This window comes from Amblyomma americanum, chromosome 11, assembly GCF_052857255.1.
Source record: "Amblyomma americanum isolate KBUSLIRL-KWMA chromosome 11, ASM5285725v1, whole genome shotgun sequence".
In the NCBI taxonomy this organism is placed as follows: domain Eukaryota; kingdom Metazoa; phylum Arthropoda; class Arachnida; order Ixodida; family Ixodidae; genus Amblyomma; species Amblyomma americanum.
The window spans coordinates 106833927-106857106 of NC_135507.1; the positions used below are offsets into that span (position 1 = coordinate 106833927).

The 23180-nt window shown below is 46.2% G+C and overlaps 1 protein-coding gene across 1 annotated transcript in view; it reads left to right on the forward strand.

Annotated features, from left to right (window-relative positions):
• Positions 1-23180, forward strand: part of LOC144111361 (WD repeat and HMG-box DNA-binding protein 1-like) — a 402955-nt gene that overhangs the window by 111945 nt on the left and 267830 nt on the right. The window contains exon 4 of the mRNA XM_077644637.1: positions 21363-21477. Within this exon, the coding sequence (XP_077500763.1) occupies positions 21363-21477 (115 nt within the window). The remainder of the gene's footprint in view (positions 1-21362; positions 21478-23180) is intronic.

Here is a 23180-nt window from a genome sequence, read left to right on the forward strand (position 1 = left end):
GCATTATTTCGACCTGGTTGTAGCAGTCACTGCCCGTTTGGCTCCTTTGGAGATCCGGATCTTTTGAAGAGCCAGGTCTTTGGCTCAGTGAGCCGTTTGGCTCTTTTGGAGAGCCGCTCTTCTGGTGAACCGATTCTCTCGTTCAGTGAGCCGTTTGGCTCTTTTGGTGAACTGCTTCTTTCGTGCAGTGAGCCGTGCGGCTCTTTTGGAGAGGCGCTTCTCTCGTTCAGTGAGCCGTGCGGCTCTTTTGGAGATCCGCTTCTCTCTCATTCAGTGAGCCGTGCGGCTGTTTTGGAGGGCCGCTTCTCTCTCGTTCAGTGAGCTGTTCGAAGAACCGTTCAATCAGAGCCGGGTCTTCTGGCAAAGTGGGTATTTCTGGGCGAGTTGGTTGAGATACATTCCGAGCAAAAGAGCGCTCGCAGAGATTGTCCTCGCTTTGTGTTGTCCTGCGGTGTTGTGTCTTCCTTGTTGTCGTCCGTTGTCTGCGAGCGCTGTTTCGCTCAGAACGTGTCTTCTGGCAAATCATTGGCAAAGGATGGCGCCGTTCGTTGACAGCTGTTGTTCGAGCGATGTCTCACGACTCCCACCGATCGTGCATCGTGAGCTGGTGCAACATTTCGAAGGTATTAGTAAAAATACCTATAACACAGTTATTATACTAATGTACATATTGTTTTTTTTTAAAGCCAAATAACTAAACTCTATAGCAGAGGTTACAGTGTAACCTGCTAGTTATTTGGCTTTCATGAAAACAAAACGATATATGCATCAGTAAAATAGCCGTGTAGTAAATTCAGGCATGGTCTCTTCCTTTTCTTAAGAGAGGAACAGGGCATCTCCAGGCAGTGTTTGAAGATGGGGACGATTGTCGAATGCAGATGATGAAGAGAGGAAATATATCTACATAAATGTACAAAGGCAAGCTGAGTTACAGAAGCAGATCTCACACAAACGGCCAAACTAACTTTAACTAAAAAAAGGTAATTCTCACACAGAGAACATACACTACAAGACCTTACTTATCGACCCACATGTTAAAGCCTAGGTTTATTTGCAGAATTACAAGCCACTGCACGGAGCCTCTAGCTAAACTAGGCAATACCGACTTGTGATTTGTAATGCATTTGCTTGCGTTTTTATTTATTTATTATTTTTTATTTATTAGTTACCTGCATCGCCCCGGAGGGCATTACAGCAGGGGTTTACAGACTTCATTTATAGGTATAAAGCAATTATTGCAGTGCATGGAAAAATGCTTCTTTAGATGTAATACATACAATGCTCGATGGCAAACTGTTCCAGTCCAGGACCGCCGCCAAAATGTTCGCCGAAAACACCTGCATGAGCAGTAGAAAGCTTGTAAGGGTAACTTATAAACAAAGAAGTTAGAGCGGCCGTATTTCGAGGCCCGTCCTAAGTTTCGATAACCAATGAAGGTAGCCACGTACAGCCCTGAAGTTTGACACAACCTCGAGCCCAGGGCTTGGATAAAAGAAAAACACATAACAAAAATTTCCGAAAACCTATTATTATGGGAGCACTTACCCTTATTGCGTGATGCTCTTTTCCTTCCCCACCCCACCTGCGCCTCGCCTCTCGAAGAATGACAAGTTTTCTTTCTTTTTTTTTCTCAGCTAACTGGCGGTGCCACTAACCCACTGGCTCGTCCCAGAAATATCAGATAGCGGAGGCCCGCGACGCCTCGGTGCCATCAAGAATGCCAGCAAAGGAAATGGCCCTTCACGGAACACGTAGCAGTGCGCATATTTCCGCAGAATAAGCAGCATGGAGATCCCCTGCCGTGAAAATGGAGCATCGAAACGAGCGGCGAATGTACTCATTTTGTGCTGCACGCTTGCTTTCTTTGTGCGGGGGTGAATGTGCGCGCTTAACAAAGCTAGGAGCCTTGGGCCGTCACAGGGATGCTGTCAAACGGACAGTGACTCCTACGCCTTTGTCAATGTTTGTGGGGAGACAAGCGGGTGGGGACTCGGGAGCTCGGTGCTTTACAGGGAACTCTCGGCGTAGACCGGAAGCCCGCAGTGACCTCGCGCTAAAAAAAAAGGAAAAAAAGAATACGTTGATGAAGCGCGGCCTTGCGCGTGTTATAGGTACTTTCGCTATGTATTGAGAACATTTATCAATTACTTATTCACTTATTTTAAAAGCGCAAATTTTTGAATTGTAATTAACCTTTATTTTTTTATATTGGGGATAGAATGATAATGGTACTCTAACAGACAGAATGCAATGTATTTTTCCAGAAAAAAAAAAATAACTTAATCGTCATTGCAGGAGTTTTCTGTTCTTGTGGTACTTAAAAATCCACTTTGTCAAAATAAGAACAAAGACTAAATTTTATGTAAACTTTATTCACATACGCATGCTCACTATAATACGAGTGAGCTGTAAACCCATACAAATATAATGTCGAAATAATTTCGTATAGTACTATACAAAATGCATTCAACAAAGTACATAATCCACAAAACTAATTATCCACAGTAAAAATGTTCTAAATCCAATGCAGGTTATGGTTGATAAACAATATTTTGCTGACTTTATCAGAAGTGAGGCGACTCCTCTTTTCTGTACAAATTTGGCCAGCTTTAGAAAATATTCTTTCACAGGGTACACTTGTCGCGGGAATACAAAGCCTTTTTAAAGCCAGTGCATACAAGTTCGGGTAGGTGAATTTTCTACTTTCCCACCACTTCAGCGGATCATTCATGCGGTTCAAGTACGGCTCGTTGAGGTACTTATCTACCTCAACGACGGCCTGAGCTGTAGGGTCTTGGTTTCCTTGCAAGGAGCTCAAACTCGCGTCAAACTCATCCCATACTGAGGAGGTCTGAACAGGCATTGCGGGCTCAATGCTTGGTCTGGGCTGTGTACTTTGGATAGTCGCTTTTACCCTCAAAACAAGCGCTTTCTTAGTCGCCTTAAACTTCACATCATCCCCAAAGCCTTGAGACTTAAACCGTGGGTCCAAAATTATGGATTGAGAAATTAACTCGTTTGACTTCGTCTTCGAATAGTGTTGTTGCACCAGCGCACGATGCACGACCGGTGAGTGGTGTGAGACGTCGTTCGAACAGCGCAGGAAAAGAACGGCGCCATCCTTTGCCTATTAAGGCTTCTTTATTTCTCCCTTCAGTGGCATCGGGTGTCACACTATAAAACGCATACAAAACCAAAGAGACGGCCATGCACACCGTACACAGCGGGTGAGTACGAGTAGCACGAGTCTACACACGCCGACCACCACTCATTGGTCAGAAAATGAAACTACAAAACTTCAGGACAAAAAAAAAAAAAGAAACCAAAAACGCAGCTCCAGCGGCCGTGCACCCGCGGGGATATCCGGCTCTGGCTGAACGGTTCGGCACGGCTCACTGAACGAGAGAGACTGGCTCTCTAAAAGAACGGTTCTGTCTGAACGGTTCAGCGTGGCTCACTGAACGAGACAGCCACTCTCCAAAAGAGCCGCCGCTCACTTTTACTGAGCCACGGCTCACTCGCTCTTTTGAAAGCGCGGCACAAAAAGACATCTCAAGGCGAGGAGGTGGTTGCGACTGCTAGGGGAGGGGATGGTCACTGCGCTGTTTGGGGGGGGGACAGAAAGGAAGGGAAGTTAGAGGATGGATGGATGGATGGATGGATACGGCTGAAATAAAGAGCTAGAGATGCGCTTGAAGGAGCCGGTAGCATGCGGAAGGAAAAGAAAAAAAAAGGGATGTTCCCTGCGCCGCACTTGTGGAGAAAGGGAGTGGAAAGGAAAGAACCACGGCTCACTCGTTCTTTAAAGGAGTTGCTCAAAAGACCCGGCTCTTTCCTGAGCGACCCAAGTGAGTGGGTGAGCTGTTCAAATGATCCGGCTCACTTCAGTGAGCGGAGCCGTTCTGAGCCGCTCACTGAAGTGAGCCGTTTTGCCCATCTCTAGAAAGACACCGGGCGCTTCAGCCACTGCTAACCTTGCTTCCCTCGCCCTCTCTCGCACTGCTGATGACGATGACCATGCGGATGGCCTACACTACATTCTTTTTTTCCAACTTTACAGTAGCGCCGCTCTTGGCGGGCCGTGGAACTAGGTCGAATTAACCAATGGGCGGTAAAATTTGTCCGAATTAACGAGAGTTTTGCCCCATAGACTCCTATATGTAATTGTAGGGACCATGCGTGCAGGTCGAATTATCCGATTGTCCGAATTAACGGGGGTCGAATTAACGAGCTTTCACTGTATAGTCAGTCTTTCCCTGCTAAAACGCATGGAAAGTATAAGAAATCACGTAAACCGTAGATCTCAAGGCACCTTATTAAGCTAATTAAAATAAAAAATAAACTGTATCATTCCTTCCTGCAAACCCGTGACCCGAGGAAATGGATGGATTTTAAAACCCTTCGAAATAAAATACACAAGAAGAAACAGAAAGCCAGGAGTGAGTACCATCATCGCATTTTCAATAAGGATAGCATAAAAAGAAGTGACGTCATGTGGCGGAAGTTAAACGAAATGCTAAATAGAAAATCTGGTGGCAGACATATGGACAGTCTGACTATCGATGGCGAAACAATAAATGGGGTAAAACTGGCAGATAGATTCAATGACTTTTTTGTTGAATTATAGGAACAGAAACAATGACTTAGATACTGCTTTAAGCATTCCAGTTGTTCCACAATCAATATTCTTTGCACCCACTTCCATCCATGAAGTCTGTAAAATTTTTAATGGCTTCAAAAACAGCCATTGCCAAGATGCGGATGGCATAGAAATTGGGTCAGTGAAATATGTAATAGATTTGACTTCGCCTGTGTTAACACATATTTTCAATGCCGCCCTTTCCACTGGTGTTTTTCCGGAACAGATGCAGATAGCGAAGGTCGTCGTTATTCATAAAGGAGGTGATAAAAGCAGCCTAACAAACTATCGCCCAATATCTATATTGCCCATATTTTCTAAAGGCCTGGAGAAAATAATTAATGTCCGTATAGACAGTTTTTCGCAAAAACATTACCTTATTACTGACTGTCAATATGGATGTAGAAGAAAACGCTCTACTGAGATTGCTCTTTTGCTACAAAAAGATATGATCCTAGATAATTTTGAAAAAAGACTCATGACGCTAGGTATATTTTTAGATTTCAGCAAGGCTTTTGATTGCGTAAATCATAAACTACTTTTTTGTAAACTCGAGTCCTACGGTTTCCGTGGGACACCATTAAACTTACTTAAGTCTTATTTAAGCAGATGCAGACAGTTTGTCCAAATACATGAAGAGAAATCGAGTAACCGACCGATAAAATCTGGCGTGCCGCAAGGTAGCATCCTTGGCCCGGTACTTTTTCTTTATTATATAATTGATATTGCAGCAGTCAGTAATACCTGTAAGTTCTTTATCTATGCAGACGATTGCACCATATATGTGGAAGGAAAGGATTTGGGAAGCATTTTAAGACAGGCAAGCTCTGTGTGTTGTAGCCTTCAAGATTGGTCTGTAAAGAATAACCTAGTACTAAATGAATCTAAAACAAAATGTGTTCTTTTTCGTGCAGCAGGGTCTCAAACAAAAGTGGCTGGAAAGCTTACTTTAGGCCCCTACTCAGTCACAGTCAAAAAACACGTTAAAACTTTAGGAGTAATTTTCTCAGAAAACATGTCCTGGAATGAACATATTAACGCTATGTGTACAAAAATTCGCAAATCAGTTGGCGTGCTTAACAGAACCCGGCGTTCACTTCCTGTCGCCATAACAAAACTCATATACCATTCTCTTTTCCATTCTCATCTCTGTTACTGTGTGTCAGTTTGGGGAAATACGACGTCCCAAAACCTCTATTAAACACAAGCACCAAATTAAGACTGTTCGCGGACGACTGTGTAATATACAGCCCCCTTCGTGATCCCACCGATAGTCACCTGCTACAAAAAGATATCGACACAATAGCCACATGGTGCGACACATGGCTGATGCCTTTAAACCTCGATAAATGCCAACTGTTGTCGTTCTCTCGCAAACGCGCAGTTATTCATCATTCATACAATATAAACTCAGTTCCGATTGTCCCAACAACGTCATATAAGTATCTTGGATTGCATCTGACATCTTCACTATCTTGGGTAAACCATGTCCAAAGAATATGTTCAGATGCCTCCCGTGTCTAAGGTTATCTACGGCGTAACCTCAAGTCAGCATCTCCCGAAGTAAAAAAACTTGCTTACCTAACATTTGTTTGTCCCAAACTTGAATATGCATCATCCATCTGGCATCCCTCTCAAGCCTACCTCACCGCCGAACTTAAGGCTATCCAAAACCGCACGACCCGTTTTATCACCTCTGAATACACTAAAGAAATTAGCATCACTGCACTCAAACGTTCTATCTCCCTCCCCACACTTCAGTCACGCTGCATTATTTCACACCTTTGCCTACTACACAGCTTTTTTTACCATCCGACGTCGCACCCCCTGCTGAAACCACCAATCCGAAGTTCCAGTCGCCTCAGCCACAGCCACCCCATAGCCAGCATCAAGAGCCGTACTTTAGCAATGAGCAGTTCTTTTTTCCTGACGCAATAACCCATTGGAATGCCCTGTCAAACGACATAGTTTCATGCAACGATCGCAAAACATTTCGCGCGAAACTCACTAGTCATTTTCAGAACACGTGAACTTGTAATTGCCCTGTACTTCTTCCTGCATTTTTTCCCTGTATTTTTATGCTTCTTTCTTTTTCTTTTTTTTGCTTACCATTTTGTAACCGCTTGATCCTCCTTTTTTAGTGTTTTTTTAGTGTTTACAGTTTCAGTGTTAAGTTCATTGTGCCTATGTTTTCATCATGAGTGCATTTACACAAACCCATTTGTAAGCCCCTCCTTATGTATTGCCTTCGGGCCTTTAAGGTTGAAATAAATGAAATGAAATGAATTGACTATTTTACAAAAGAAAGCAGTACGAGCCATACAAAATGCACATTTTCTTGAACATACGGAAGGATTTTTTCAGACACCTAAAATACTTTAAGTGGCAGACGTGTATAATAACAAACTACTAAGATGCTATAAAATTGCAGTCCATGGAAAACTGGACTCATTTTTACCAAATGCCAACCTCAAACGCTCCCATTACATGTACCCATATAGACACCAACCCCCATGGCAAATACCATTCTCACGCACAGAGTACGGTCGGCAACGGGCAAGTTGTACTCTACCTGAACTAATAAACTACATTGATCAACTAGGTATTGATGTATTTACACTAAATAATCGGCGCCTAACAGAATTATTCTTGTAGGTAATATGCATCACATTTTACTAGACAAAAATGAATGAAATATTCAATTACAAGTGCAATCGTGTTTTTCTGTGTCTCTTGTGTACTGCATGCATCTGCCTTCCAAGATTTACATATTTGATAACCATGTGCTATTTCGACACAGTTTCTCTGTTACAACATATGTTATCATAAATGACAGATCTGAGTATGTATTTCTGTCTTCTTAACTCTCGATCAGCATCGATTACATGTTTTTTCTTTTATTATCAGTGTGTGTGCATGCACGTTTTTTTACATGTACTATAGCCTGTCGCTGCTCGAGGGGTGGACAGGGCTTTTGTCAAGCTGCGGAACTTGCAGTTTTTTCTCCGCCGCCCTTTTTCACCACCTGTACGCTTTGTTGGTGAAATAAATGCTCATTGATTGATTGATTGTCACCTTCAAAGTAGTAGCCTTCAGCAGTCACACACCTCTGCATTCAGTGCTGCCATTGCTGGTAACAGTTCTGGAATGAGGTTTTTGGAAGGCCCTTCAGGAGATTCTCCATTCTTGCCTGAAACTCTTCAACTGAGGTAAATATGTTCCCATTTAGCAAGGATTAACTTTAGGAAATAAAAAAAATTTGCATGGAGCCAAATCAAGTGAATAAGGAGGATGCCCCTTCACAGTAATATTGTTGCTGGTCAGAAACTGCTCGACAGAGAGGGCCGTGTGAGTGGGCGCATTGTCCTGGTGCAACAGCCATCCATCACTCCACAACTGTGATCTTTTTTCCAAATTTTTTCACGAAGTCTTTTTAGTACTTCAATGTAGTAGTGTTGATTAACAGTCTGACCACTGGGAACCCACTCTATCATTACAATTCCATTAATGTCGAAGAAGACAATTAACATTGCCTTGAATTTTGATTTTGACATGCATGCTTTTTTGGGTCTTGGGGATCCTGGAGACTTCCACTGCATTGACTGCCGCTTACTTTCGGGGTCATAGGTAAAAATGCATGCCTCATCACATGTTACAACAGATTCCAACAAATTTGGCTCGTTTGCAATGTGTTCTGACATGTCCACACACACGTCTTTACTGCACTATTTTTGGTCACCGGACAAAACTTCTTCCTCATGTGTAATTCTCATGTGTAAATCTTCTTCATGTGTAATTCGTCCGTTAAAATGTGTCGAACAGCTTCCCTATCCAAGTTAACCAACTCACATCCCATCATGAACTTTGGCAATGTTCTGGCCTGTAATTGCTAACCTTAGGTGCCCAGCGCGTTCATCATCTTCCATGCTGTTCCTTCCCCCTGAAAACCGCTTATGCCATTCAAACACACATGGACGAGACAAAGTTTCATCTCCATAAGCCTCAGTTAACATTTGAAATGTTTCCATGGCTGATTTCTTAAGTTTCACAAGAAACTTGATGTTGATTCGGTGTTCAGTTTTTACATCAGACGTTTTTCCCGCAGAACACGTGCATATGCACGTGTTCACTCAGTGATGCAGCGCTCCCAACTGGTGTGATTGGTTCTGTCGAAACTGGTTGCATGAATAGAGGTGGTATGTGGGATGACGTCAGCAAAACAGTTGTGCCAACTCCACTCCTTTTTTCAAGCTACACACTTAGTCTCGTTTCTTTTGTGTCACACCTCGTATATCTCCAAAACATATGGCAGCGCATTCTGGCAGTTGGCTCGTTCTGCTGTATGCATTGCAAAAAGAAGACGTTGCAGACGCATGTACTGTGACGTGGATTACAAACAAAGGACGCACGTGTGTGCGCGAGACAGGAGCCAGGAAAAAGCGCAAGTGGGGACTCCGAGAAATGCGTGCGTGGAAAGTAATGATGATCTGATAGGGAAAAAAGGAGAGCAGGTTCCAAGGCTTTTTGCTCTTTTGACGAGGGCTCGTTCATCCTTGAGGTCCGGTCTGCCTCCCTTACTTCCCACGTAACCTGGCAGGCCCATACCATATAGTATACATCTGCCTATTTGCCACAGCATTAGTGCTGTGATTTAAAAGCACCTGAATTAATTCCTAAATATCGTCGGGTGGGAGAGCCGAGATGGTGAGTAGGACGTCCTCTCTTGGGAACCAGATCGAGCTGGTGTGCGCCGTCGGTGATGCAGTCGGTGCCCTAGGCTGGCTGGAGACGACGTGGTAGCGATTAGCTGCTTGAGGTGTGGGCAAAGCTGATGGGGCTGGCTGCTCCAGATGGGAAGGGTTGGGCGGCGGAGGAGCAGAGAGAACTGCGTCTCTAGAGCTGACTGTGGCAACCTGGGGAGAGCGGTTGCCAACCTGCGGGATCTTGTCGGCTAAGTCGGCGAGTTGAGAGAGGTCCATAGTCGAGGCAGCAGCCAGGATCATCTGTGCATTCACCGGCAGACGTTGGAGGAATAGCTCACGCAGGAGAGTGTCGTCTACTCCTTGAGCTCGTGCTCAGAGAAGCTGCACCATGCAACAGAGCAGTTGACTGAATCGACAGTCTCCAAGCTCCTCAGTGGACAGAAGCTGTTGAATATGCGTTCGCGTCGACGCTGCAGTGCGCGTGAAAAGCACTGCCTTTAGTTGATTGTATGGATCCGTGAAGGGGGGAAGGGGGGAGGGGGGGGTTCGAGCGGAACTGGGCCAGGGGATCGGCGACCTCTTCAGCCACCGTCAGAGGTAGCGTAGAGACGACATTTAAGTATCGTGTGGCCTGGGTTGTTACGCGGGCTAGTTCAAAGTGGGCCTCGACCTGATGAAAACAGCACTGGGTTGCTCTCTGATAAAGGCGGCAGGCGGACAGCGACAACTGAGAGGGGTGCAAGGGCCTGAGGCGGCGAAGTGGGCACCGAGCTGTGTTCTGCGCACAGAGGCGGTTCTGGTGATCCTCCATGGCTCTGCCTCCTCTCAGCAAGGGCCACATGGATCACGTCTGGGTCACCAGCTGTACATTGCTGTCGGGAAGAAGAACCCGAACCAGTCAGTTGATGGTGATGTCGTCAGGCTTAATGGCGCATACCCACGGCAGGGGATTGGCCAGGGTGCATAGCGGAAACAAACCCACTCATGGACAAGGAGTGCAGTATTTGGATAATTTTATGTCTTAGACTAGAATTTGTGCATAAAATGGAAAAAAAATGGAAAAGAAAAAACAGTGACTTCTCATTCTCATTCTAGCAAAGAAATCTGCCTGATGTAATCATATAGTCCTGAATATAATTGCACACTGGTTTCAGGGCATATCCTTTGGCGCTTGCCCTGAAGGAGAGGAAAATTGGAATAGAGCAAGCCCTAGTCGAGCGAGCGGGATCTCTAAGTAAATTCTACGGAGAGGAGAGACCCACCAGCAGAAGAGGTAGAAGTGATATATGGACTCAGTTTCGCCACAAGACTCTCAAAGGTTGGTCGTAGGCAACCCCAATCATTATATCTAACACAAAACAACTCGTAAATAAAGATTTAGTTGCTGCATTGTGCAGTGCAAGAGGGTGATGGACACTTCACATCACCTTGGACTGCAGATCAACACACTCAAAGGAAATGACAGTTGTTGAAAATCTGCTACAGCGAGGAGAGGCTCATGGCTGAGGTGGTGGAGATGCTGGAATCATTGAAGGCATGCTATAGTCAAGTAGACAGTATTTGGGACAATAGGGCAGACTTAGCTAAAAAAATCACCCCTCTCTTTAGAAGCAATGGCACACTGCACAGGTACCCAGTTAAAGCGTATTGTCACTGGAAGCCGGCAGAAAGGGCAGAAGGGCACATTTTTCAGTCAGTCAAGAATTCAATATCAGGTTATAATGTTCTCTGAAACTTGGTACACATGTGATATGGACGCCTACAGACTTCCTTGTTACAATACATGCAACTTGAACAGAACATACAGTCGTGGAGGGGGTGTATCCTTATTATTACATGACACCATAAAGTATGAGCTGCTGCCATCTTTTACACTTTGCACTAGAGATATAGAAGTACTATCAGTACTATGCGACAAAACCATACTGGTAACAATATACAGGCCACCAGAAGGAAATTATTCACCTTTTTTTTGCGTTTCTCGAACGTCTTTTTACATATGTTAATGAGAATAGACATCATGTTGTCTGTGGCGGTGATTTTAATCTTAACATTCTTTCAAATTCATCAGCTGTGAAAGAGCTCAGTCTTCTACTTAAGACACATTACATAAAAAATACCATTAAACTACCCACAAGAGTTACATGCAGTTCTGCAATGCTAATTGATTTATTTCTAACTAATTACAAATTAAACCAAACTGTGTCGGGAGTTATGGCTTACAGCTTCAGTGATCATCTTCCAATTTTTATATGTGTTAAGTTAGGCAGAAAACGAATAAACACCGCGCGATCTGTTTTGTATCAGAAAAATCTGCCTTCAAGTTTGATAAGGTTTCGTCAGGATCTACAGAACGTCAATTGGTCGTATGTGATAAATGCTGTAAACGCAGGTGACGCATTTGATTTGTTCCGTGACAAATTAAGTACACTTTATAATCAATACTTTCCTGTTATAGAATATCGTACCTCTAAAAGAATTTGAAAACCTTGGATAACGACTCAATTGTTAACCAAAATTACCATGAAGAATCAACTGTTTCGCAAATTCTTAGCCACCCGTGAAGTCAGCGACTTGCGCGAGTTCAAAAAATACCGCAACAATCTTAATAAAGCACTGAAGGTTGCTAAAGTAAGTTACCTTGAAAATTCATTTCAAAGTACCGCCAGTGACGTTAAAGTTAGTGGAACAAACTAAACAGTCTCTTAAATCGGTCAGCATCTTCAAGTTCTGTAGACGATCTTGTCATAAATGGTCGAACAATATCCGGTTCTGACTTAGCGAATGTATTCAATGAATACTTTACTAATTTTACGACACCGACGTTGACCAGTGCTGCAAGTTCTTTTATAAAACCTAACCACACAAACAGTATGTATCTCCATCCAGTAACTGAGAACGAAGTAATCACCGCGTTTATGTCCCTCAAAAACAGTTGCAGCTGTGATGCGTATAACATGCAAATCAAGCCTATCAAATTTGTACTAGACATCATAGCCCCCATTCTTACTGATATATTTAATATGTGCTTCAGAGATGGTGTCTTTCATGCATCAATGCAGTTAGCGAAAGTAACTGTCATCGATAAAAAAGGTGAAAAAAATAATCTCAATAACTACCGTCCTATTTCTATCTTGCCAGTCTTCTCGAAAGGACTTGAAAAATTAATTCACATACAGCTTACATCATACTGTGAAAAGATGAATATACTAAACGACGATCAGTACGGTTTTTGCAAGTACCAATCAACTCAGTTAGCTCTTCTTAAGCAGAAAGAATATATAATTAAAAATCTGGAGGCTAAGAAATTTGTACTAAGCATATTCATTGATTTCACTAAATCATTTGACTACATGAATTGCAATCTTCTTACTGACAAATTACAATATTATGGTATATACGGCCCACCTTTAGACTTTCTGAAGTCTTATTTGAGTAATCGCTCCCAGTACGTAAGCATAAACGATCACCCATCATGTCCGTTGCCAATTAACTCTGGAGTTCCTCAAGGCAGTATATTGGGCCCACTTTTATTTAACATATATCTTAATGACATTTCAGCAATTGATGCACGAGCAGAATTTGTAATATATGCAGACGACACCACCATATTACTCTCATCAGACACGTGCACAGAACTTCTTGATACCGGTAACTCAATTCTACATAAAGTTAGTAACTGGGCAAGGGCAAATGGTCTAGTAATTAATGAAACAAAAACTAAAGCCATCATTTATCGCGCAAAGTCACGATCTGTGCCGCAAAACACAACACTTACCCTCAATAATTGCACAGTAGAGATAGTACCTAGTTTTAAAACGCTAGGCATATTATTTACAGAAACCTTGTCTTGGGACGCCCATGTGGACCACATAGCTTCCAAGTTAGGAAACATGGTAGGTATTTTTCATCGCCATAGAGACTACCTTCCTCAGAAAATAGCATTAATCCTATACAATTCTCTGTTCATGTCGCACATAAATTATTGCATTCTTGTATGGGGTACTACCACACTAAGCAACAAGTTAAAACTGTCCCGGCTCCAAAATAAGGCAATCCGTGTTATGACCCGGTCTGCCTATGATCATCCGATTGCACCCTTGCTCCATAACCTGAATTTGCTAAGCGTTAATGATATACATAGATACCAGCTTTGTAAATGTTTGATTCGTGGCAAACTACAGCACAATAATTATCTTATTAACTTTGGTGAGTTGGAAATCAAAGAGCCATCGGGTTATAATACGCGAAATACCTTATACTGGAAAGTAGAGCATTATCGAACTAATTATGCAACACAATCTCTAAAATATCAGATACCAACTCTTCTCAACAATTTTCTTCAAGAAAATATAGACATTCTTAACATTCACCTCAAACATTTAAAACAACTTTTTTTTCCTTCATGATAATTCACAACACTATTTTTGTAATGTCCTTATTAGTTTTATATCTTAAGCAATGTGCAGCTGTACCATACTTTTGTGTCCTTAACGCTATTTTTAATGCTCAGCGAGTAAGAACCTAACCGTTTTTTCCTTTGTTTTCCTATGTCAAATGATGTGCTAGACATTTTTATGTGCCTTCATTGCTTCACGTCATAATATGCTGTGCTACTCATGCTCCTTCCGTACCCATAATTTCTTCATTGTGCACATTGTCGACTTGGCCTATCACTGCATTTTGTGTTTGCTCCTAACCGAAATTTGTTTTTCTTTTGCGCAGATACTTGAATCTATTGTACATTTGTAACTATTGTCTTCATTATTCTTTGTTACTAGTTTCTGATCGGTGTTCGGTCTGTGTTCACTACTGTTTTGCCTTTGAGGGGTTAAGGCATTAGTCAAGCTGCGTACGCAGCTTCTTGCCTTATCTCCTCCATTATATGTAATGAAAGACCAATAACTATCAAAATAGCAAGTCAGGCAGACACACTCAGCGAGCCAACGCACGAGCCGGGGAAGACAAAGAAGACCAGCGGGGGCTGTGCCACCGCATGGGGGCGCCAGGAAATGGCTAACACTGTGGCAGTATACTTCTGTAATATGTGGTGGAATAAAGAATTGAAGGGAATGACTCATAGGAGTATCCCTCAATTTCTTGAGTGCTTTCAAGGCGGAAAGGCTAGCCAAAAGTATAATAACATGAGAAATACTGCCGGGAATCCTTATTAAGGCCAACTAAATGGCAAGAAACTCACCGACAAAAATAGGGGTAAGTCAGAGAACCGAAATCCAATCGAGAACTCTTGAGTAAATGCCAATGGCTGCCTTTTCATTTTGCTGGGAGGCATCAGTAAAAACGGCAATATGTTTAGGAAAATTATCAAGATTCTCCTCTATAAGCTCAGTTAATGCATTGGCAGGCAGAATCTTAGCATTTCCTGGGAGGGTGTCGTCAAAGGAAACTACAGTATCAGCCCGCCGGTGGTTAACTGTTGCTACAGAATTTATTGATACAGAAATTTTTGACAGCAGGGTCTTGGCCCCAGAATCACACACTACCTTCGTCGCCTCGATGCGGTCCTGCAGGCTATAAAGTCCTCTGGCCTTACACTTAAAGCTGAAAAATGTTATTTTGCTTACGAGGAGCTGAAGTTACGCCTTGCAGTCAACCAGGGTGGCGTCCTTCTGGATCCAGAGAAAAGCGTTGCCTTTGCGAATCTCCCGGTGCCGCGTGACCTGAAAGAAGTTCGCCGCTTCCTCGGCTTATGTGCATATTACTGCCTGTTCGTTAAAAACTTGTCGAAAATTGCCACACCCCTTACCTGCTTACCATGGCTGATGTGCCGTTCACATGGGGCATCCTGCAGGAGCATCAACAATGCTCGCATTGAACGGGTTGTCAAGGCATTTATTTGAAGCACAGGTCGGTTGGTCTTGGTTGACCGGCGACACGACGGGCACACTCACAGGCGTCATTCGAAAAACCCAGCTGCACTTCGTCTGCTTCTTCGTTGTCCCGCTTGAACTCGTCCGCTTCTTCGCTGCGCTGCGCCTGTCGGTCCCATTACAATTACTCTCCCTCCGACAAAGGAGCCATCCTGGCGACTTACTACGGAGAGGAGAGGATGGGCGGGTCATAGTAAGGCTTGAGGCGCTCAACGTGCACAGTTTCGCGCCCCCGGCGACGGTGGTCCGAAGAGGGAACGAGCGGCTCAACGATATAAGTCACCGGAGAAGTTTGGTGGACAACCCGGTAAGGTCCGTGAAAGCGAGACAGTAGTTTCGTGGCGAGGCCGGGAGTGGAGGAAGGCACCCAGAGCCAAACGAGGGCGCCAGATGGGTATGACGCTGGAGGGTCCGGGGAATCCCGACGGTGCTTCTGATCCCATTGTTGCTGTGTGGTGAAAGAGCGGGCAAGTTGCCGGCATTCTTCGGCATACAGGTGAGCTTCGGAGAGTAAGGTGGTCTCGGAAGGGTCAGGGTGATAAGGAAGGATGGTGTCCATGGTGGATGTAGGCTCCCGGCCATATAAGAGGAAGAAAGGAGAAAACCCCGTTGTTGTCTGAGTAGCTGTGTTATACGCGTACGTGACGAACGGGAGCACTTGATCCCAGTTGGAGTGGGCGGTGTCAACGTACATGGCGAGCATGTCACTCAGAGTGCGGTTGAACCGCTCAGTCATGCCGTTGGTCTGGGGGTGATAGGCGCTGGTGTAGCGATGAACGATTTGGCATTGCTTGAGCAGGGCCTCGACGGCGTCCGAGAGAAAAACACGGCCGCAGTCACTTAGAAGTTCTTTCGGGGCGCCGTGACGAAGAACAAGACTGTGTAGAATGAAGTGAGCGACATCGTTTGCGGTAGCAGATTTGAGAGCCGACGTTTCGACGTAACGGGTGAGATGGTCAACGGCAACGATGATCCACCGATTATTAGCCGAAGTAGTTGGAAGTGGGCCATAAAGATCAATGCCGATGCGGTCAAAGGGACGGCCAGGGCAAGGTAACGGCTGCAAAGGAGCGGCGGCGGAGTGGGGAGGTTTCTTGCGACGTTGGCAGGCGGTGCATGACTGAATGTACTGACGTATGTAGCGGTACATACCTCGCCAGTAGAATCGCTGATGAAGGCGAGCATATGTTTTCAGTACACCGGCGTGGCCGCATTGTGGAGCGGCATGAAAAGAGGCACAGATTGTAGCACGGAAGTGTCGAGGGATGACCAACAGCCACTTCCGGCCGTTGGGGAGGTAATTACGGCGGTATAAGAGGCCATCACGAACGGCGAAGTGGTGGGCTTGGCGGCGAAGGGTCCGGGTCGAATGATGCGGCGAGGGAGTGTTCAGGAAGTTTAGCAGCGAGGTGATCCAAGGATCCTTCAGTTGTTCGGAGAGCATATCAGGGATGTTGAACGAAGAGAATTCGTAGGCACAGACGAGGGCAGAGGTTGACTCGCATGGGAGTGGTGAACGAGAAAGGGCGTCGGCGTCCGAGTGCTTGCGGCCGGAGCGATAAATGACGTGTATATCAAACTCCTGGAGACGTAAAGCCCAGCGGGCGAGTCAGCCAGAAGGATCTTTGAGGGAGGATAGCCAGCATAGGGCGTGGTGGTCTGTGACGACATAGAAGGGCCGGCCGTAAATGTAAGGGTGGAACTTGGCAATTGCCCAAATGATGGCGAGACATTCTTTTTCTGTGACAGAATAGTTTGATTCCGCCTTGGTGAGGGCGCGGCTGGCGTAAGCAACGACGTATTCCGGATACCCAGGCTTTCGCTGGGCAAGAACTGCGCCCAAGCCCACACCGCTCGCGTCCGTGTGAACTTCTGTCGGACAGGCGGGATCAAAATGGCGAAGGATGGGGGGAGAGACCAGCAGGCGGCGTAAAGTGCTGAACGCGGTATCGCAGGCGGGGGACCAAGACGAAAGGTTCGGGCTGCCGGCAAGAAGCTGCGTTAAAGGGGCGATGATACTGGCGAAATTTCGGATGAAGCGGCGAAAATATGAGCATAAGCCTATAAAACTGCGAAGTTCTTTTAAGGTGGTTGGTTTGGGGAAGTCAGCGACGGCGCGAAGTTTGGCAGGGTCAGGAAGAACGCCGTCTTTGGAGATGACATGGCCTAATATTGTGAGCTGCGTTGCACCGAAGTAACATTTTTTCAAGTTTAGTTGGAGGCCGGCGTCAGTAAGGCTAGTGAGTACGCGCTGAAGGCGGTGCAGATGGGAAGGAAAATCTTTGGAAAAAACGACAATGTCATCTATGTAACACAGACAAGTTTCCCATTTGAGGCCACTGAGAATAGTGTCCATCATCCTTTCGAATGTGGCTGGAGCATTGCAGAGGCCGAATGGCATCACATTGAACTCATACAAGCCGTCTGGGGTGACGAAAGCGGTTTTCGGCCTGTCGTTCGCTGCCATCGGGACCTGCCAGTAGCCGGAGCGTAAGTCGAGGGATGAAAAATACTCCGCTCCCTGCAAGCAATCCAGTGCGTCGTCGATTCGGGGTAGAGGATAAACATCCTTGCGTGTGATCTTGTTGAGACGGCGGTAGTCCACACAGAACCTGATGGAGCCATCTTTTTTCGTCAAAAAGACAACAGGAGAGGCCCAAGGGCTGTGAGAAATCTGTATTATGCCGCGCCGAAGCATGTCGTCAACATTGTCACGGATGACGCGGCACTCGCTCGGCGAGACTCGGTACGGTCGCTGACGCAAGGGAGCGTGGGTACCAGCGTCAATTGTGTGAGAGACGGCCAATGCGCGCCCCAAGGAGGGCTGGGAAAGGTCGAAAGAGTTGCGGAAGCGGCAGAGAAGTTCCAAGATTTGGTCACGGTAAGTTGACGGAAGGTCGGGAGCGATGTTACGACGAAATACGTCGATGGAAATCAGATCGGGCGCTGTCGCACAACAGGCTAAGGCAGTAACTGGGGAACAGGCACGGGTATCGGAGAACTCGGAAGCAAGAGCAGGGTCCAGTTCTTCAATAGAGCCGAGGCATTCGCCGCGAAGAACAAACGACGGGCAAGAAAATGGGTTGGTGACATAGATGGCGCAGTGGCCATCGGAAATCGAGACAACGGCGAATGGAATGAGGAGGCGCTGATGGCGAGTGGCTGCTGCGGTAGGTGTGAAAAGAACAGGGCCGCTGAGGAAAGAGTCGGGGCGGAGCGGAACGAGGGCTGAAGAGGAGGGAGGTATGTCGGTGTCGGCAGCTACAAGAAGCTTAGCGGAGCGCACAGGTAGGTCACACAACGAAACATCACACAGGGGAGAAAGCTCAAGTTCCGCACGGGCACAATCAATCACCGCACGGTGGGTCGAGAGGAAATCGCAGCCGAGGATGACATCGTGAGAGCAGGTGGTCAGCACAACAAACTCGATGGTATAGGCGACGTCATTGATAGAAACGCGGACCGTGCAGGCTGCGATGGGGTGGATGCGCTGAGAGGTGGCCATACGTAGTGAAAAGTCAGACAGCGGCGTTGTCACCTTACGAAGTTTGCGGCGAAGAGCATCACTAATTACTGACACTGCAGCACCCGTGTCGACGAGCGCAAGAACGGGGACGCCTTCAACAGACACCTCAATCACGTTAGCAGGAGAACACGGAGGACTTAAAAAGTTGGCAAAACACGCAGTTCTTGCCTCCTGAACTGCGGCAGTCAGTTTTCCTGCCGGAGCATCGGAGAAATGGAACGTCGACGAGGGGAAGGCGAGCGGCGAGTAGGGTACTGGGAGCGATGTGTAGAGGAGGCAGAAGAGACATTATGCAAGGGCGGCCCGGAATCGTAGCGGAAATTGCGCATGAAATCGCCAGAACGAGGAGATCGCTGACGGCAAAAGCGTGCGACATGGCCCGGAAGACCGCAGGAATAGCATATCGGTCGATTGTCCTCGGTACGCCAGGGGTTCGTAGGGTTTCGGTGGGGTCGACGAACCGGGACCTGCGGCGGGGGTATAGACGGCGGTGGAGCATAAAAGGCCGGGCTGCTAGGGTAGGCGGCAGAGGTGGGCGAGCGCCGTGTACCGGTGACTGCTTCAGCATAGGTGAGCGGCGCTGCCACAGGAGGAGGTGGGGGACTGGATGGCACAACTGCAGCGACCTGCTCCTGAATAGCACGACGGATAGTGGGCGTGAGAGATGGCGCCAGGTCGTGCGGAGGGCAGACGGGGTCGGGAATGTGATGCAGCAGAGAAAGCTGGCGAGCGATCTCTTCGCGGATGAAGTCTTTAACCTGCTGCATGAACAGGGACTGCTCAGCAGACGAGCCACCAAGGGCCAAGCCAGCAAGACCCCCCGCAGGCGTGCCGGACTGCCGCGTAGATGCGCGTTGCTTGCGGAGTTCGTCGAAGCTTTGGCACAGCTGGATGACGGTAGCGACGGAGGTGGGGTTCTTCGCCAGCAGCATCTGGAAAGCGTCATCGGCTATGCCTTTAAGTATGTGGTTGACTTTATCCCCTTCGGACATGGAGGGGTTGACACGCTTGCACAGGTCAACGATGTCCTCGATGTAGCTTGTGAACGTCTCGGAAGGGAGCTGAGATCGAGCACGAAGACGTTGCTTGGCGCGAAGCTTCCGGACGGCGGGGCGGCCGAAAACGTCGGCGAAGCTCGTTTTAAAGGACGACCAGGTGGGAAGATCGGCCTCATGGTTGCGAAACCATAGGTTGGCAACGTCCGTTAGGTAGAAGAGGACGTTGCTAAGTTTCACGGAATCGTCCCACCGATTGTAAGTGCTGATGCGCTCATAGGAGGCCAGCCAATCGTCGACGTCTTGGTCATCGGTGCCACTAAATGGAGAAGGGTCACGCTGGCGCTGCACCCCGTGACAGAGTACGGTGGCAGGGATGGGCTGCGATGGTTCACTCGGACCTTCCGGCATGGTTGCGGAGACGAGGAGCGTTCCACTTCGAAGTTCCAGGATGAGGACCGGGACGGGAACCGAGGCACCTCCACCAAGTGTCAAGGCGTTTATTTGAAGCACAGGTCGGTTGGTCTTGGTTGACCGGCGACACGACGGGCACACTCACAGGCGTTGTTCGAAAAACCCAGCTGCACTTCGTCTGCTTCTTCGTTGTCCCGCTTGAACTCGTCCGCTTCTTCGCTGCGCTGCGCCTGTCGGTCCCATTACAGGGTAAATCAGTTTAAATACCTCGCTATCATAATCACAACTAACTTAAAATGACATCATTGTATGGAATACAGCATCAGCAAGGCGAGTAAGACACTTGGATTGATTGAAAAACACTCTACATGGCTACATGTGAAACAAAGCTTCTAGTGTACAACACTCTAGTCAGACCGCAGCTGGAATATGCCTCTATTATTTGGAATCGGCATCAGGTTTATTTAACACAGTCACTCGAATTATTACAGAACCGTGCGATTCATTTTATAACAACCAGCTGCAATCATGGCAGTATTACACAGCTCCAAAACTCCTTGAATCTTCAAACAATGAAGCATCGAAGATGCAGTTCGCTGCTTCAATACTTTTTCAAACTCTATCACAGCGCTGCCCATTTCCAACTTGAACAGTTTCGCCCTCCTTAGCATATATTGCAGCGCACTGACCACCCATTCTGAGTATATCTACTGCATTCCAGAACTAACTTGTTCATATTTTCACCTTTCCTTCTAGTCATTAAACTTTGGAACAAGCTGCCAAGAGACGTAGCGTAGCGTCTATTAATGACTGTGATGCTTTTTGTGCTTTAGTAAAACGAGCTTTTGGGCAAGTTGGTTACTTTGCTTCCACATAACTGCAGCGTTATGTGTTTCTCCCCTTTTTTGTGCTCGTAATTTATTACGCTGCAGTTATGTGGAAGCTTTTTGTGCTGCTTTATCACCTTTGTAGGCCCGCTGTTCCGTGTTCTCTCTGAGTGTATAATGTTGTTTTTCCCCCTTATGTAATACCCCTTGTGGGTCTTCGAGGGTATTGTAAATAAAATGTCCAGTGCGCTCTCGCAGACGTCCTTAAGTTGTAGTGAATGACGTGAACCAGTTTTGAGAGCAGAACTTGTCCCCACCATCAGTGCTGCCATAGCAGCAGCACAGTGACCTTGAGAGTATCGTGCAGGCGCCGGGGAGCGGCAGGCAATGTCGGTACAGCGGTTCCTGGTGAGGGATGGACTTGTGGCCAGTGCTCCCCTGGCCCTCCCCTTGCGTCCAAGAGCCATGCTGTTGTGGGCTGGGTGAGTTGCTCAGCGGACGCCAGAAGCCATCTCTGAAATCTGACAGAACACAGCTGTAGGCCAAGCGCAATCAGAGAAACGGTGTATACTTGGCCCATTATTATATCTGCTCTACATTAACGATATTGTAAATATTACACCAACCACTCAAATCATATGTCACTAGCACATTCTTTTGAAGAGGGGATATAGCGGATATCGAAAAACAAGCTAATACCTGGCTATACAACCTATCGGTGTGGCTTGGCGTAAAAAAGTTAGCCCTAAACAGAAACAAAATAAGATATACGGTATTCTTTCTCATTCACTTCGGTAATGATCCTAGTCGAATGCATTAGATCACATAAATTTCTTAGTGTAGTTTTTCAAGAACACCGAAACTGGTCTGAACATGTCGCAAAAGTTCAAACAGATATGTCAAGAACGATCGGAATCGCCTACAAACTAAAGGATATGCTACTGCCTCGGCTAAAAAAAACAATTATACTATGAAGTCTAGAGTCTGACGGAAACCCGTCTGGTCGGGATGGTACATGACGAAAGTAGAAGGCGCCGACCAAAAGAAAGGATGGAGTGACGTTTCGGCTCCCCCACGGGAGCCTTGTTCACAATGAGGCGTAACATAGCTTCGTCGTTTATTTATACATGGCGCATGAGCGAACCCAGGCACCTGGCGTAGATTGGGGGCAAGTTTCCGTCATTTTAAGCGTGCGCGCTGTCGTCTTTCTTTACAGCTGTGTATTTCTTCATGATGTGAATTAGTCTGGCCCTCTATTTTGTCTTGATGGATTGCACTGATGGTGGTGATTATTGCTAGGAAAATTGTCGAAAAACAACATTTCTGACTGCTGTTGAGTGATGTGTGTGGGGAGGGGAAAGGGGCCGACACAATGTAAGGCGTTAACATGCCTTTTTGTCTGCCTTCTAAGCATAAGTACTTGCCTGAATAAAATACTTTGAAATACCGCAGCATCTGTGCTCAAACATCGCATTGCCGAGAAGTGTACTCAAGTAACACTTGTTGCTGGTCTAGTCGGTGCATAGTTCTATGTACAAACGTGAGCGCGAAATGACAGACATTCGCAAGAACCGAGAAGCGTAATTGTGGGCCAATTTTTTACTGATGTCGCGACAGCGTGTCGTGACTGAGTTACTCGCTACCGCTGAAGAAATGTGTTGCCGAGTTCGAAAGAACATTACCAACATCGCACGCAGCAGAGCCTCGACAGCCAGAGGGTCCTGACAGGCGAGATCGGGATGTCCACAAAATGAGTGCAAGGCGGGAAAGTACTGAGCGCTGAACAATGTTGTCAAAGTTAAAAAAAAAGTTTCGGCCCCATTGCAGGGCCGAAACATGGTTTATTTTAACAAGATTAGTTGGCGCTCAATTCTTTCATGTCATGAACATTGCGGGCCAGATGACTTTTCATCAAACCCTGGATTTCAAGATAAGAGCATCGAGCAAGGATCAGAAAGCGCTGTCCCGTATATCCCGCAGACTGTACCACTGGAGGGTAGGTGTGTCAGTTTTATTTATTTCAATACCTTCAGTGCCCAGGGGGCATTGCAGAAAGAAGTGGAATGCATGAGTATAACATAGCATAAAAATGCGGGAATAGCTGAGCAGGAAAAGAAACAAACAAAAAATTTGACTCGACAGGAATACAGAACAATACAAGTCACTGGAAGTAAACATGTTCTTC